General features: G+C 42.0%; 1 protein-coding gene across 1 annotated transcript in view; it reads left to right on the top strand.

The window, feature by feature from the left end:
* Window positions 1-753: 753 nt before the first annotated feature.
* Window positions 754-12985, top strand: part of cttnbp2 (cortactin binding protein 2) — a 96937-nt gene continuing 84705 nt past the window's right edge. The window contains exons 1-2 of the mRNA XM_044192820.1: window positions 754-1115; window positions 8928-9035. Coding sequence (XP_044048755.1) covers window positions 1035-1115; window positions 8928-9035 — 189 coding nt within the window. The 5' untranslated portion in view covers window positions 754-1034. The remainder of the gene's footprint in view (window positions 1116-8927; window positions 9036-12985) is intronic.

Genomic DNA, 12985 nt, shown 5'->3' with positions numbered 1-12985 from the left:
AGATGCAGTATTAGCTAAAATGAGCTCCACAAGTAAATTAAAATAACATTAAAATATGGCTTACATGTTGCATGAATACATCTGCAATAAAAATCCAATTATATAGCATATACATTATACTTTACAAAAATATAGAATTTTCATACAATAACATGCATAGTATACATCATACAAAACGCATACACATTTTGCTGATAATACTTCTGTAAGTAAACATTTTAGGGTAATACTTTTAAGGAAATGTGAATGCGTCTTCCACCTCTGGAAACAGACAAAAGCCTCAAATGCAGCCAGAGGCTCTTTTTCTAAACTGGTGCCATACTGTGGAACTTTTGTATTCATGGAGTAGCTTCTTTGTGGAGAAACTTGACAGGATAGTGATGGTATTTTCATTGAGCCAGTAGTTTTTGTTTTTTTTTGGGCTCATGACCTCAGTATTTACACAATGCTGGCTACCACCTGCCATGATTTTGTAGGCTACATGCTTAAATAAACTAAATAAAAGAAATGAAAAAAACCCCCAGTGAGATTAGGTGATTTACAAAAACCTAAATGAAAGGATCCAAGCCATTCCAAAATGGCTTTTAAATCAGCTGTTTCCCGCCTATTCTGAAACATCTTTATTCACCTTTGACATGTTATTGGTGCATCGGTCCCTGGGGGTTTCTGAGCCCCAGTTTGGGAACCTTATTTTTTAGCTTCAAAGGCCGACAAATGCTGTTGTCAATCAGCTTGTCGAGACGCACCTCCTTTCCAGTTGGGAGAGCACCGGGGCTTCGCATCTGGATTTTACGCGTCAGTCGGTCCACGCCTACAAGACTGCCCGCCTACCCCGCTGCAGCCCGCACACTCGGCTGTGGGCTTTTCACGGCGGAGACCTGTCGTCCTCTCCCCCTTTACAGCTCCTTCAATTTGTCTAATCTCGTCTCTCTTTCATTTCAATGGCCGTACGTGGCGTGATTTGCATTCAGCAGCGCAATAGTTAATGAGGTGCCGGATGCGCCCTCACTCCAGCAGACCGCTACAGTACGAAGATGGCGTCGGAGGGAGCCAGCGGAGAGCAGCCTCCTCCGGTACAAACACTGGCAACCGCCGTGCTGGGAAGTGTCGACACGGTAAGACATGAGGGTTCAAGAAAATGCAAAAGCTACACGGGTGTTTTTTTTTATCTGTGTGGCGTTGAAGTAGCCTCGGGGAAAAGAGGGAGAAATGCAGTGCGCATCTATTTCGCACAGGCTCGTGAAGCAACAGCGGTGGCCAGCGGGAGCCTCGCGACTGTGTCTGGAGAAAAACAAGGGGTTCGTGTTCGTTTTAGGGTGATAAATGACTTCGAAATGCTCTGCCACGGCTCTCAAACAGGCGGAATGCTGCGTTGTCTTATATTTGAACATTATACGGAATTCTTTTGTTCGCCTCTACCGGCTTTGAACGTTCATCCCGCCGTCGTAACGTTATCCTGCGCCTGATCGAAGAGAAATCGTTGCTGGCTACACAGGTTGTAGCGCATACTGTATATATTACAGTAAATGGGTTAATACGCAGAGACTTAAAGCGAGCTGGCTGCAGGAGAGTTAAATCTGGAAACAGAAGATTGGCTGGTGGCTGATTTGCTCCCTGCTGAAGGTGAAAACATTTTATTCCACCTTTTTTTTTTTTTTTTTTTGCAAATGATATTCACCTGAAAAAATGGATATTTACTTAAGTGGTCCTCCACCAATCAGTCTTACACGAATCCTCACAGGCTTCCATTGGTTGTAAGAGCTCACAAAGCTGTGAGTCCTTCCACAGGTTTACACTGATTGTCAGACCAGATGATTGAGTAAAGACATGCAAGGCAAGGTATTTCTTTAAAAGTAGTCCACTGTTGTCACTAACTAGGGTTGAGTTGAGCTTCACTTGTTTACCCACATCTAGTTGTGATTTCTCACACTTTGCAGCAGCTCGCCGCTCCTCTGTGCAAACTGATCAATCTGTTGCCTCGGCCGCCGCAGGTCATGAAACCTTTCCCTTCCCTTAGCTGGCTCCATGATGCAACCTGTCAGACTGTTGTTATCGACTTGTTAACTAATGCCAAATGGCACTTGTGTTTTTGTCCTTGTTCTGCTTTATTGAACTTAACCTTTTGTACCACATCCAGTAAAAAAATCCCCCCAAAAAGCATTTCTTTGGATGTGGGATTGAAGAGGTAGGCTGGTGCAAATGTGCGGAGTTGCTGGAATAGAAAACAGCCGCTGTCCCTGAGGTGGGTGGGTGGGTGGTAGTGTTGGTGCTGAGGTGGGGGTGGGCTGAGGAGATGGTAGAGAACGAGGTGGGAGAAGAGCTGCGGGGGTGGATGGAGGGCAGAGGCAGCACGGTGGAGGAGGGGGCGGAGGCCCAGTTCACCAGACACCTTTCTAAATTGGTCTTAATTTCAGTGACTCAGCTGGCATAGCTGGGAGTACCGTGTCAGCCAGCCCCCCTTTTCTGAGCACGCTCAGAACTGCCTCAGGGCTACTTTACATTTAGCGTCGAGGTGAACAGGTGCTCCAGAGACATGGGAGCCGGGCAGCCTCCTCAGCTCGCCCGTCGCTCTGCCAGCACACTCTTCCTTCTCCGAGCTCCAGCCAACGAAAGGGGGCTTCCGCCTCCATGCCCTCTCACTCCCCCCACCACCATCATGCCTGCCGTGGTTAAATAAAGCTCTTTGCTCTTTGCTCACCCCTGTCAGACTCTCTGTTGTTGGCCTGACGTGGGGGAAGTTTCTCGTTTTGTGAGGACTCTGAAGGACCGGCCCTCATGGTCCAAAGAGGGGTCAGAGGTCAATGAAAGGCACTCTGCTGGTCACCTCCCGATCATTTACCATAATACATGTTGGTGTGGCACACAGCATGTCTACAGCCTGTTCTGTTGAAGAAAAAACAACCTCTGTCTCATTTTTGTAGTTTTTATTTGCTTTTCATTGAGGATGCAGCAACACTGTGAGTCCAACAAGACGAGAAACACGAGCAGTCAGATAATTAGACAAGGTGTAAACAAACCCTTAGTTAGGGATGGGGCTTGATAGCATTTTATCGGGTTTAAAAACCAGTATGGAATCCGAATCCTTTCAAATCTTTTTTCAAATGTTATTTCAACATTTAACTAAAGGCTAAAATAGCTTCCTGTAACTCAAAGATGTCTAATCACCTGTTGTTGGCTGATAAGGCAGAAACAGTCATTAGTGGCCGCATAATTAAGGTTCACAACCTGTAGCTATAACCTGGAAATGAGATCAAAATATATGAAATGTTAATTAACACATTCAATTAACATCTGTAGCCTCCTGTACTGCACAGGCTACTTGCAGTACCCCAAATACTGAAGGTCCTGATTCTATTAAGTTGAGCAGATTAAAATGTTGATCTGATATGAATCAAAGTTTAACTGCGAGAAACTTAAATTGATCTGAGGTGATCATTTCTCAAGAGAAGATTCGCCACTCGGTTGGTTCCTGTTGAACTACAAAAACACACAGTCCACTCGTGGTCGGTGTTACAGAGTGATGCGTCTTTTCACTCACAAACAATCTTTGTCTGAATACAGAGACCAGCGACAGAGAGCACATTAACCAGAGAACAGACGAACTTCATTTAGCCGCTAATCTAATCTAATCTGCTGCTGCTGATGTTTGTCATTTTTACCAGCAACAGCTAAAAATGAGAAGCCTGCTGTCTATATGTTTTCCATTGCTCTTTGCTAATAAAAAAAAGAGTGAGGAGACCCAGGTTCTAGAGAAAAAACACCCAGCTACCCGTTCAGCCCCATCTTCAAACCTTGTTTTAATGTCTGGCAGGACTATTGTGTGATGGAAGCCTGAGAGTGGTCGGTGGTTATGTGGGACATGCTGCCATGTTGGAAGAGTGCCATTAACATGAGTGGCTGTAATGTCATCGCTTCTTCTTCCTGACAACAAAATTTCTCTGCCCTTCTACGGGGGGGGGGGTTCAAATGACCCTGTAAACAAGTTAAGTATAATTGTATAATCTATTGAAATGTCAGTTCACCCAAATGGGGAAAAAAAAACATTTTTTTTTTATTACCTCTAGTGCTATCTTACCACTCTGAACCTTTTTGGTTTAATTTGTCCAGGTTTTGAGATTTCTGTCTCTGAGATTTATGCCGCCACCCCAATACAGGGATGGGATACGATTTTTATTGCAGATCGGGATAAAAAACACTCAAGATAAATTGATCGAGGTGAATTTCCATTATTGGGATAATTGTGAATATTTGTTGCTTAACAACATGTAAGGTAAAGTGATTCCATGTTTTAGGGCCATTTTAAGAGTTTAAAGCATATTTTGATTATCGGGATAATATTGTGAATCACAATTTATTTTGTCCAGGATAATCGTGACATGAAATTTTCACATCGTCCCGTGCCTAGTTTGTGGCGCTCCCAGCTAGAGTTGCACCGATCTGACTGATTGGTAACGGCGCCGACACTGACCTGTTTAAGTGGATCAGGTATCAGCCATGACCTGACTGATTTGTGAGCGTTTCCACTATCGGTTTACATTCATTCAGTCACAGCACGCTTCAGTTTTTAGTGCTACAGCAATCTCTGGTCTCATGTTACCATACATAAAAAATATTCTAAGTTCCATGCAGTGGGGTAGACACAATTTTTATAATCCACCGTAGAGCTGAAACGATTGGTCGATAAACAGAAGTTGGGGCAGCCCTAATCCACAGATGTCAGAGTGAACAGTTTCCATCTGAACCAGTCCCGATGAAAACTGTTAACAGTGTGAGACAGATATCTCAAAAACCTGGACAAATGAAACAAAACTGCCTGCATTGTTAGATACCACAAGAGGTAAATTAGACAATATATTTTATGTTAATTTAGTTTAACTGAACTTTTAATTCATTGTGATTTCCCCAACTTGGTGGCATTTTCCTCGTAACCATTGGCGACCCCTCACAGGCGTCTATTTACAGGCTGTCGCATCACACGGTTTTGTGCTTGCAGTGACAGGACATGAGTTTGTGAGAAACTTACGGGTCTAAGCAAGCTTTTGTCAGCAGAACATAGCGGAGGAACTTGCACAGAGCGAGCCTTTCCCTTCCCTTGTGGCACAGAGTGAAATGACACAGGCCTTATAATGTGGACCGGGGCTAACAGCGATCCTCTAAGCGCCGGCCAGGCTGCCCGTGCCCTTGGCGCTCAGCACACGGCTCATGGAACAAATTAGTGTTCGCTTCCCTCACCTGCTCACTGTGCAGAAATGCCAGAGACAAGCAGCACTCCACCCCCACCCTCACCTCACCTCACCCACCACCCGAGGCCCCATGACAGCTCAGGGCTCAGGGTTGCCGTCCATCAAGGCTCCATGAGTCGTCCAATTCTCTGAGTGGTGAAAATGCTGCCGGGAAAAAGGGGGCTCAGGGATCGATTGGAAGCCTTGATGCGAATGAATCAATCCCTTGGAATCTCTCCTGCTTTTATTTCCAGGCTTGCCGAAAAAACTAAACTGAAACATGTGATTGACGCAACACTTTCCAGCTCCTATTTCTGAAAAGAAAAAGGTCCATATTAGAGTGAGCAGATACAAGATTTCTTGATAAAACAAACCTGTGATTTTTCAGCACCTGTCTTGAGACTGTTTTTTATGGCTAAAACATCCCATTTTTAAAGAAAGCTTTTAAAGGAGAGAATGTTGGCCTGTTTTTTTCACAAGGATTCATTGCCTCTGTTCCTGTTGTTAAAGCAGGAATTTTCCCCCTTATTGTGAAATAATAAACAGCGTCACAGGAGCGTATAAAGGACACATAGAAGGCAGCAGCTTGTTGAAATCTTACACCGGCCTGTTCAAAGTCACATTCTCTGCGAGGGACCTCTGGAGACGTGGGACTCGTTGATGAAATGGAATAATCTTGGCTGAGGTTTTGATGTTGGCTTGTAAATCAGGCCTAAATGGCCGGCTGACAACTGAACGTCGTCAGAATGAGCAGGTAGCAATCCGGCTGATGTGCACCAAAGGCCGAGACACTCTTCGCTTCCTCCATTTGCCTCTCCCATCTTTGGTTATAAAGTTTAATTGAACAAATAGCCTGGTAAAAAGCTTCCAGATATTGGTAATGCTGCTGGATGTGGCTTTCTTAGCAGATGGCTGCAGTATTCGCCAGCATGGTAATTGGAAATTCTTCTTTCGCAGAGCTCCAGCGTTATCTTTTGGCCTCTCTATGTGAAGTTACATCATTAGTTTTTTGGGTTTTTTTTTTTTTTTTTACACTACAGCCAAGAATTTCACTCATTTTCCTCACTTAGGTTTTGCCTTGAATGAGTACAATGCCTTTCAAGGTACCATAACACAACAATTTGACGCTGTGCTTTGGAATGTCGACTAACCAGATGCTATTGTCATGTTCAGGGATGTAACCAGGGAAAAAGCTGTCTGACTCTGAGGAATCGGAGATGAATGGGACTCACTGTATTGTCCCAAAATCATGACGTCTTGTTTTATTGTTGAATTTTACATCTTAACTCTAGAAAGGCCAAGCTTCTGTCACATTTCTGGTGTTTTGAGTTAGTCACTAAACTGTCTCTCAGAGACTTTTAGATCTCTTAGATCGAATTTCTGTACAAACCATTTTTATCTCTAACTTTATTCTTCAAATTAACAACAAAACGCACACATCAACCCAATTTTGGAAGAAGTGCTCAGATGGAGACTTAAAAGTAGCAATACAAATACATTACAAAATGTTGTACGTTACTATACTGTACATTAGGGCTGCAACAATAATTTTTTGTTATTGATTAATCTACCAATTATTTTATTGATAATTAATTAGTTGTTTGGCCTAAAAAGTGTCAGAAACTGTTGAAAAACTCCACTCACTATTTCCAAGAGTCCATTTTGGACATTTCAGAAGCTGAAACCAAAAGTTTGTTTGAACAATTTTTTTAAGCAAAAATACCAATCTATTATCATGAATCAACTAGTCTACAGTATATACAGTACATTATATTTTTTGATTGTTATTATTACTGAATTAACATGCAAGCGGCATTATAATGCCGAAGCTGGTCTTAAAGGAGCGAATTCTCACTGCTTTTATATACTTTTGTGTGATTAAAACTACAATAATGCACCCTTTCTATAAACTGACCTTATGTTTATGTAAAATCTTAATCTGCAAAATAACTAGTAAATTCAACTGTCACACACAAGTTTTATAGTGTGTGACAAGTTTAACAGTGACTTGTTTTTTTTTTTTTTTTTTCTCGCAAATGTATGACTTTATATTCTCAGAATATTACCCCCCTCCCCTGGCTCTGTAATTATTTTTATTTTATTTTTTTTACGTACAATGGCCCTAATATGTAAACCCTGGCAACCATAGAAGTAAGTTTGAGAGGCAGGTGCAGGTAGAGAGGGAAAATGACAAACTATGTTCATTAAAAATTGGCAAAGTCATTAAATGGAATAGTCATATTCAGTTAACTTTTTTTTTTTGCATTCTAGTTAAGCCCCAAAATACACAGCCATATGCTGTATTTTTATAGCACAAACAATGTGATTCACAGTCAGAATAAATCGGAAAGTTATACATTGTTTAAAAAAAAATATATATATCAGAAAGTTGGAGATAAAAGAGGTCATGCCTTCGTCCAATGAACAGACTAGACAGAGGCAACACACAGCCCTTTTGCTTTTTATAGGTTGACCGGAAAAAGCTTTTAATTGACATGAGGGGAAGCATGAAGTGTTCTGGTCTCTCCCAGTTACAGTCATCTCCACCCGCCCTGCGGTCGCTACTGACCAAATAGGTGCTTAATGACCTAGCTAAATGTAATTAGACCTTAATAGCTTCGAGGTAGGACAGTACATCTAGCCTGATTTGAGGACTGCACTTAATGAGACCAGTTGGAGGCTGGGACTAAGTGGTGCATTTGTCATATAGGCAACTTTTCTTTTCTGCTGGTGGAGTCTGCACAAAGTAGGTGCAGTGCCGCCAACAGTTCAAAATGTCAGCTTGACAGGATACCTCGAAATGGACACATTTCTTACTATGCTACCATAGTATGCTAACATGCAAATGGTAATATGCTGTGTTATCATGTTAGCATGTTTATGTTGTTCTTGTGATATCAGCAGACTAGAGATTAGCTGGTGTATTGATGTAGGAATGGTTAGCTGATATGCTAAATGTTAACATGCCAACCATCAGGGTTGGAAGAAGTATTTAGATTTGCTACTTAAGTAAATGTAGCAATACAACTGTGTAAAAATACTCCATTACTAGTAAAAAATAGCAATTTATTCAAAAACGTGAGTAAACGTACATATTTAATGTTGCACTAACAAGCTAACCTTAGCATTTTCTAATCCTAAAGGCCTGGATATACTCCAGAACAGACATGGACGTGGAAAGCAGGGCGGACATCAGACCCACACACAGTTCTGTTTGTTCTACATCGGGTTTATATGCAGGCGGACATTTGACTGAATGTACAGTCAGCGTGTTCATAAATTCTGAGCTTGCAGACCCATTTGCAGCTACTCGAACATGGAAAGTATAATTCAAGCAACTGCTAACATTAGCATGCCAACAAGCTAAATGTGAACACGTTAAAGCAGGTTGTTAGCAGTATAACATTACACTAACATAACATTATGATTAAACTCCAGCAACATCTGGTCAAAGAATAATTTAAAAAGCTGTTTTGGATACTCATTGGCATGAAAACAGACCGAGGGACTATACAGGGGAAAGAGATTTCCTGCCTCGCAGTGACAGTAGGGCTAGTCTTTGTTCATTTTCAGATCGTAGTGAACGAGAAGGCTCATAAACCTGAATGAGGGATTTCAGATAAGTGGGTGCCCGGCCCTAATTCGAAAATGAATTGTTGATTGTATAGTATGATTCTGACATGTTGTTTCTGTCCTGTGTTGCAGAAATGTGAGTTCAACATGGATAACCTGAGCAAGCCAGAGCTGCTCACCCTGCTGAGTATCATGGAGGGAGAGCTGGAGGCCCGCGACCTGGTCATAGAGGCCCTGAGGGTGAGTCCAGACAATGCCCTAACACACTCCTGTACTCATTAGCTAAGCCTCTGCCATTTTAGCCATTGTAGGGTTAAATCGAACACAACCTATTCGTAGCAGATTGCCTTTGTGAAAGGCTTGAGATGAGATGATTTGCTGCAATTGTGACCCAGAATTGAGTTGGTATCACTTGCTTTAATGAATGATGAATGGTCACGAATGCTGCTAAATGAATGCGATATCACAAAATCTGAGTCGGTGGCTTTTTCCCAGAAATGTGCAGAACACTTGTGTGATCACAATGAAAGACTCTGCCCCGCTGTTTCTTTCTTTCCTTTGTAATTACCCACTGATAAGCCGTCTCCCTAATTGCCTTTGTAGAATGGGAGCTGGCTGAGCGACTGGTTAGCATTTAGTTTCTTGCCAGAAAGGCCAGTGTGATCAAATCCTTGTGTCCACCCAGCACCACATGCTTAGCTAGCAGTAATAAACAGATGATTGAAGTGACTACTGAAAACCAAGTAGGAAGGTGCTGCTTGAGTAAAAGGTGAAATCATTTATTGCTAGTGGAAATTTCAGTCTAAAAAACATCTAGCAGAACACTGCTAAACATGTATTTAGTGAATTTTGAGGATGGTAAGTTTGTCTTATTCAACCAGCCAGGGCTGGGCAACATGGCTTATAAATAATATCTTGATATTTTTAGGCTATGCCGCGATATCTGATCCATATACACTTTTTTTTTTAAATAACATACTGTAAATTCTCAGATAGTGCAAACATATGATGATCTTGTAGAATATGATGCATTACTGTAGATTAAACTACCCAACAGTATAAAAAGTAGTTAAAATTAACTCAACCTTAAACATCTACAGCAGTAAAATGCAACATACACATGAATGCAGCAGTAATATTAATCCAAAAACATCATATATAATAGTAAAACACTGACAGGGACCATTTTACTGCACAATACTTACGTACTTGCAGAACTTTTACTTGTAGTGTAGTATTTTCACAGTGGGCTTGGTAAGTACTTGGTAAGTAATGGAACTGAATACTTTTCCACCTCTGGTTAGCACACCCACAGCCTAACTGCACCTGTGTTACCGTCTGAGCCTAACCTTGTGGGTAACCAGCGGAGCCTTTCCCTTACTTACTTACTTTAGTCAGCCATAAAGTGTGTAGCTGAGCTCAGGTTGCAGTATAATTGTTACTGGACGGCTGTATCCTGCAGAAGTCTGCGCTGTTCTAAAATATAATTGGCTGGTAAAACAGTGGATTTGGAGAATTACCAGCCCCAGCAGCAGGTCCACAAACAAGAGAGAGATGCATAAGATTTACTTATTAAAATTTTATTTTATTTTTTCACAATCCTGGTTTTTGTTTCTAAATGTTTCGTCTTCACATTTGGCAATATTCTGCACAATCACAGAATCTTGCAAAGTAAAATGGATTGATATATACAGAAACTAAATTAGAGGCAGCTTGGAAAGTAAAGACATTGGTACTCCAACTTGTTCTTACAACCAAAGACAACAATCCTACTTTTTGATTAGTTTAGGTTGCAGAAATGCCCACTGGACTCGTGCTGATATGACAGATTTTTAGCCGTTGTTGAGAAAAGTTACAATTGTGGTTTTAATGCAGAAATCCCAAATCATTATCTAAATTATATCATGCATTTCTTGGTGCAAAGCCGATCTCCAAACCATATAAACTTCTTTCGTAGGGACACCAATCAGAAATCTTACAGCAAACCTGTAAGACAAATATGTAATTGAAGCAAGTAGTGTCATAAGGGCTTCCAGTGGTCACAAATGGCAGACCAGTGTATGTGGTGTTTGAACCAAACTATAAAAGCTGTAATGAGTGTTGAACTAAGCAGCTTACAGTCTACAGGTGGACTACCTGCTAATATACTATAGTCTGCTCTGTGTGGTGTGTTCTGTACTTCATTTTAAACAGTATGAAACAAGACATAACCTGCTGTTAGTACAGTTAAACTGTGATGACACAATTTTTTTTATTTGATTCTTTTAATATATAAAAAATGACCCACGTAATTGCATAGCGATGAAGGTTGGGATGAGTTTAAATGGATGATGTATTGATCTGTGGTTACTGAATACTGATGTTGCACAGATGACAACTCTGTGGCATCCTGGAGAACGTGTTACATGTTACGTTCTCCGAGGGGCAGGAATGCTGAGTTATTTCCGAACAAACCCTTGCATGTCCCTCTCTCTCTCTGCAGTTCTGTATTTAGGTCAGGATCGGCGCCTCAGTTTGTCCACGCTCTACTTTAAGGCTGTCCTCTGAGGCTTGATATTGAGCCTATTGTGTGGCTTTACAGTTATCAACTTTACTGATTGATAGTGAACACTTAGTGACACTCTGCCTCGCTCGACATCGCAGCATCGGCTTCAGACAGTAATGTGAATCTTTATACTTTTCCCTCTCACTTGTTTGCAGGCTTTGTCTGGCATTTTTGTTGTCTCCGTTTCTTTAACTTTAGGACAGTCTGTGCCCCAATGTCACCTCTTCTGTCTCTTTGTGTCTCTGGTATTGGTTATTTTTCTCTTCCGCCCTTACCGCCACTCCATGTTTTCTGCTGGCATTAAGAATCTCTGCAGGCCCCATCTCCCCTGTGAATGGATATCCTATCCAGGTTTCAATAAAATAAGCCTCCTCTCTGCTTCCCTGACAGCTCTCGCAAAACACAATGAGCCTGTTTGTTTTGTCGCTGATAAGCCCCATCCGAGAGAGACAGAGGCAGGCAGGGGGAGGATCAGGGATTGAAGAAGGGGGAGAGAAATAAAGATATGTCTAGAGTGAGAAGCCCAGATCGTCGGTTCGAATCAGAGCGAAAGACGATGGAGGGTGGGTGAGATGCAGAAAGAGAGTGAAAAATGGAGGCCTGATATCGTCTCTGACAAAGCGGGACAGTGTGACAGAGAGGATTAAGCCGACTCCCCATCCACTCGCTTTCCAGTCCCCAAATAGCCAGAAGAGAAAAGCATCATCTGGCCACCAGCTGCAGGGCTATGAATGTCACTGCACAACGCTGTTACTTTTTTAAATATAAAACCCCAAATCAAGCTAACCAGCCTTATTAATCAGCATTTCCAAAGCACCTTGCAATGGCACAGTTACACAGAGCTACACAGGGAACTGAACCCTCAGCCCTGGCAGTTTTAGTACAGGCCCTCTATCTACATACTACCAATTCCCCCACCGTACCACTTTACTGCTCCTACAGCAAAAGCTTGGACCAAACTTCCACTGCTTGGCACAACTACAACAATTGTTGGTGGCGTTTGGGTATTGTTAGGAAGCTTTGGTGCCGCAGATTAATTAGTGTGTGGCTAAAGCTGGCTGAGCTGCCGTATCAGGTTTCATCCTGGAGAACAAGAAAGGAGGCTGTAAGCAGATTAGCCAAATGACAGCGATATCACATGATTACTATGGCCGACGGCAATGAAGTCACCCATTCTTCTGCGCCAAGAACTCTTCAGAGGGCATTTGGAGACTGCATCTTTACCCAATTCTCAGAGCAGGAAACAAACTGTTTTATTTTAAGTCACAGGTGTATTTCCAAAATGATGTTGCTGCTTTCATTGTTTTACAAACGGTGGATTTTGGTTGAGTGACGGCTGAGCAGTTGCCTGAGTCAAAGTGGATAAACTTGCCAGCCAGAACCAAGATTAAGCGTTTGGCCGATGGCCAGTGGCAATTTCCCACTTACACAAAGACACTGTGTAAAGCCTCTTCAGTGTTGATGTTGTACAGAGAATGAAAGTAGAAAATCTCAAGGTCATTAAAGCTTTTTTTTTTTTTATGTCCTTGACATTTCAAAGACCCTCTGCCATTCCCACACCAGCAAGAAGTAAATGTTTGCAAGCCACTGGGAAAAAATGGCCACCAGCTACTGGTTAGCAAAGTAGTTTCATATGAACAGTAGA

Source organism: Siniperca chuatsi, linkage group LG4, assembly GCF_020085105.1.
Source record: "Siniperca chuatsi isolate FFG_IHB_CAS linkage group LG4, ASM2008510v1, whole genome shotgun sequence".
NCBI classification, from domain to species: Eukaryota; Metazoa; Chordata; class Actinopteri; order Centrarchiformes; family Sinipercidae; genus Siniperca; species Siniperca chuatsi.
The sequence above is the reverse complement of the archived record's forward strand: the minus strand, read 5'-3'. Positions and strand labels throughout refer to the sequence as shown.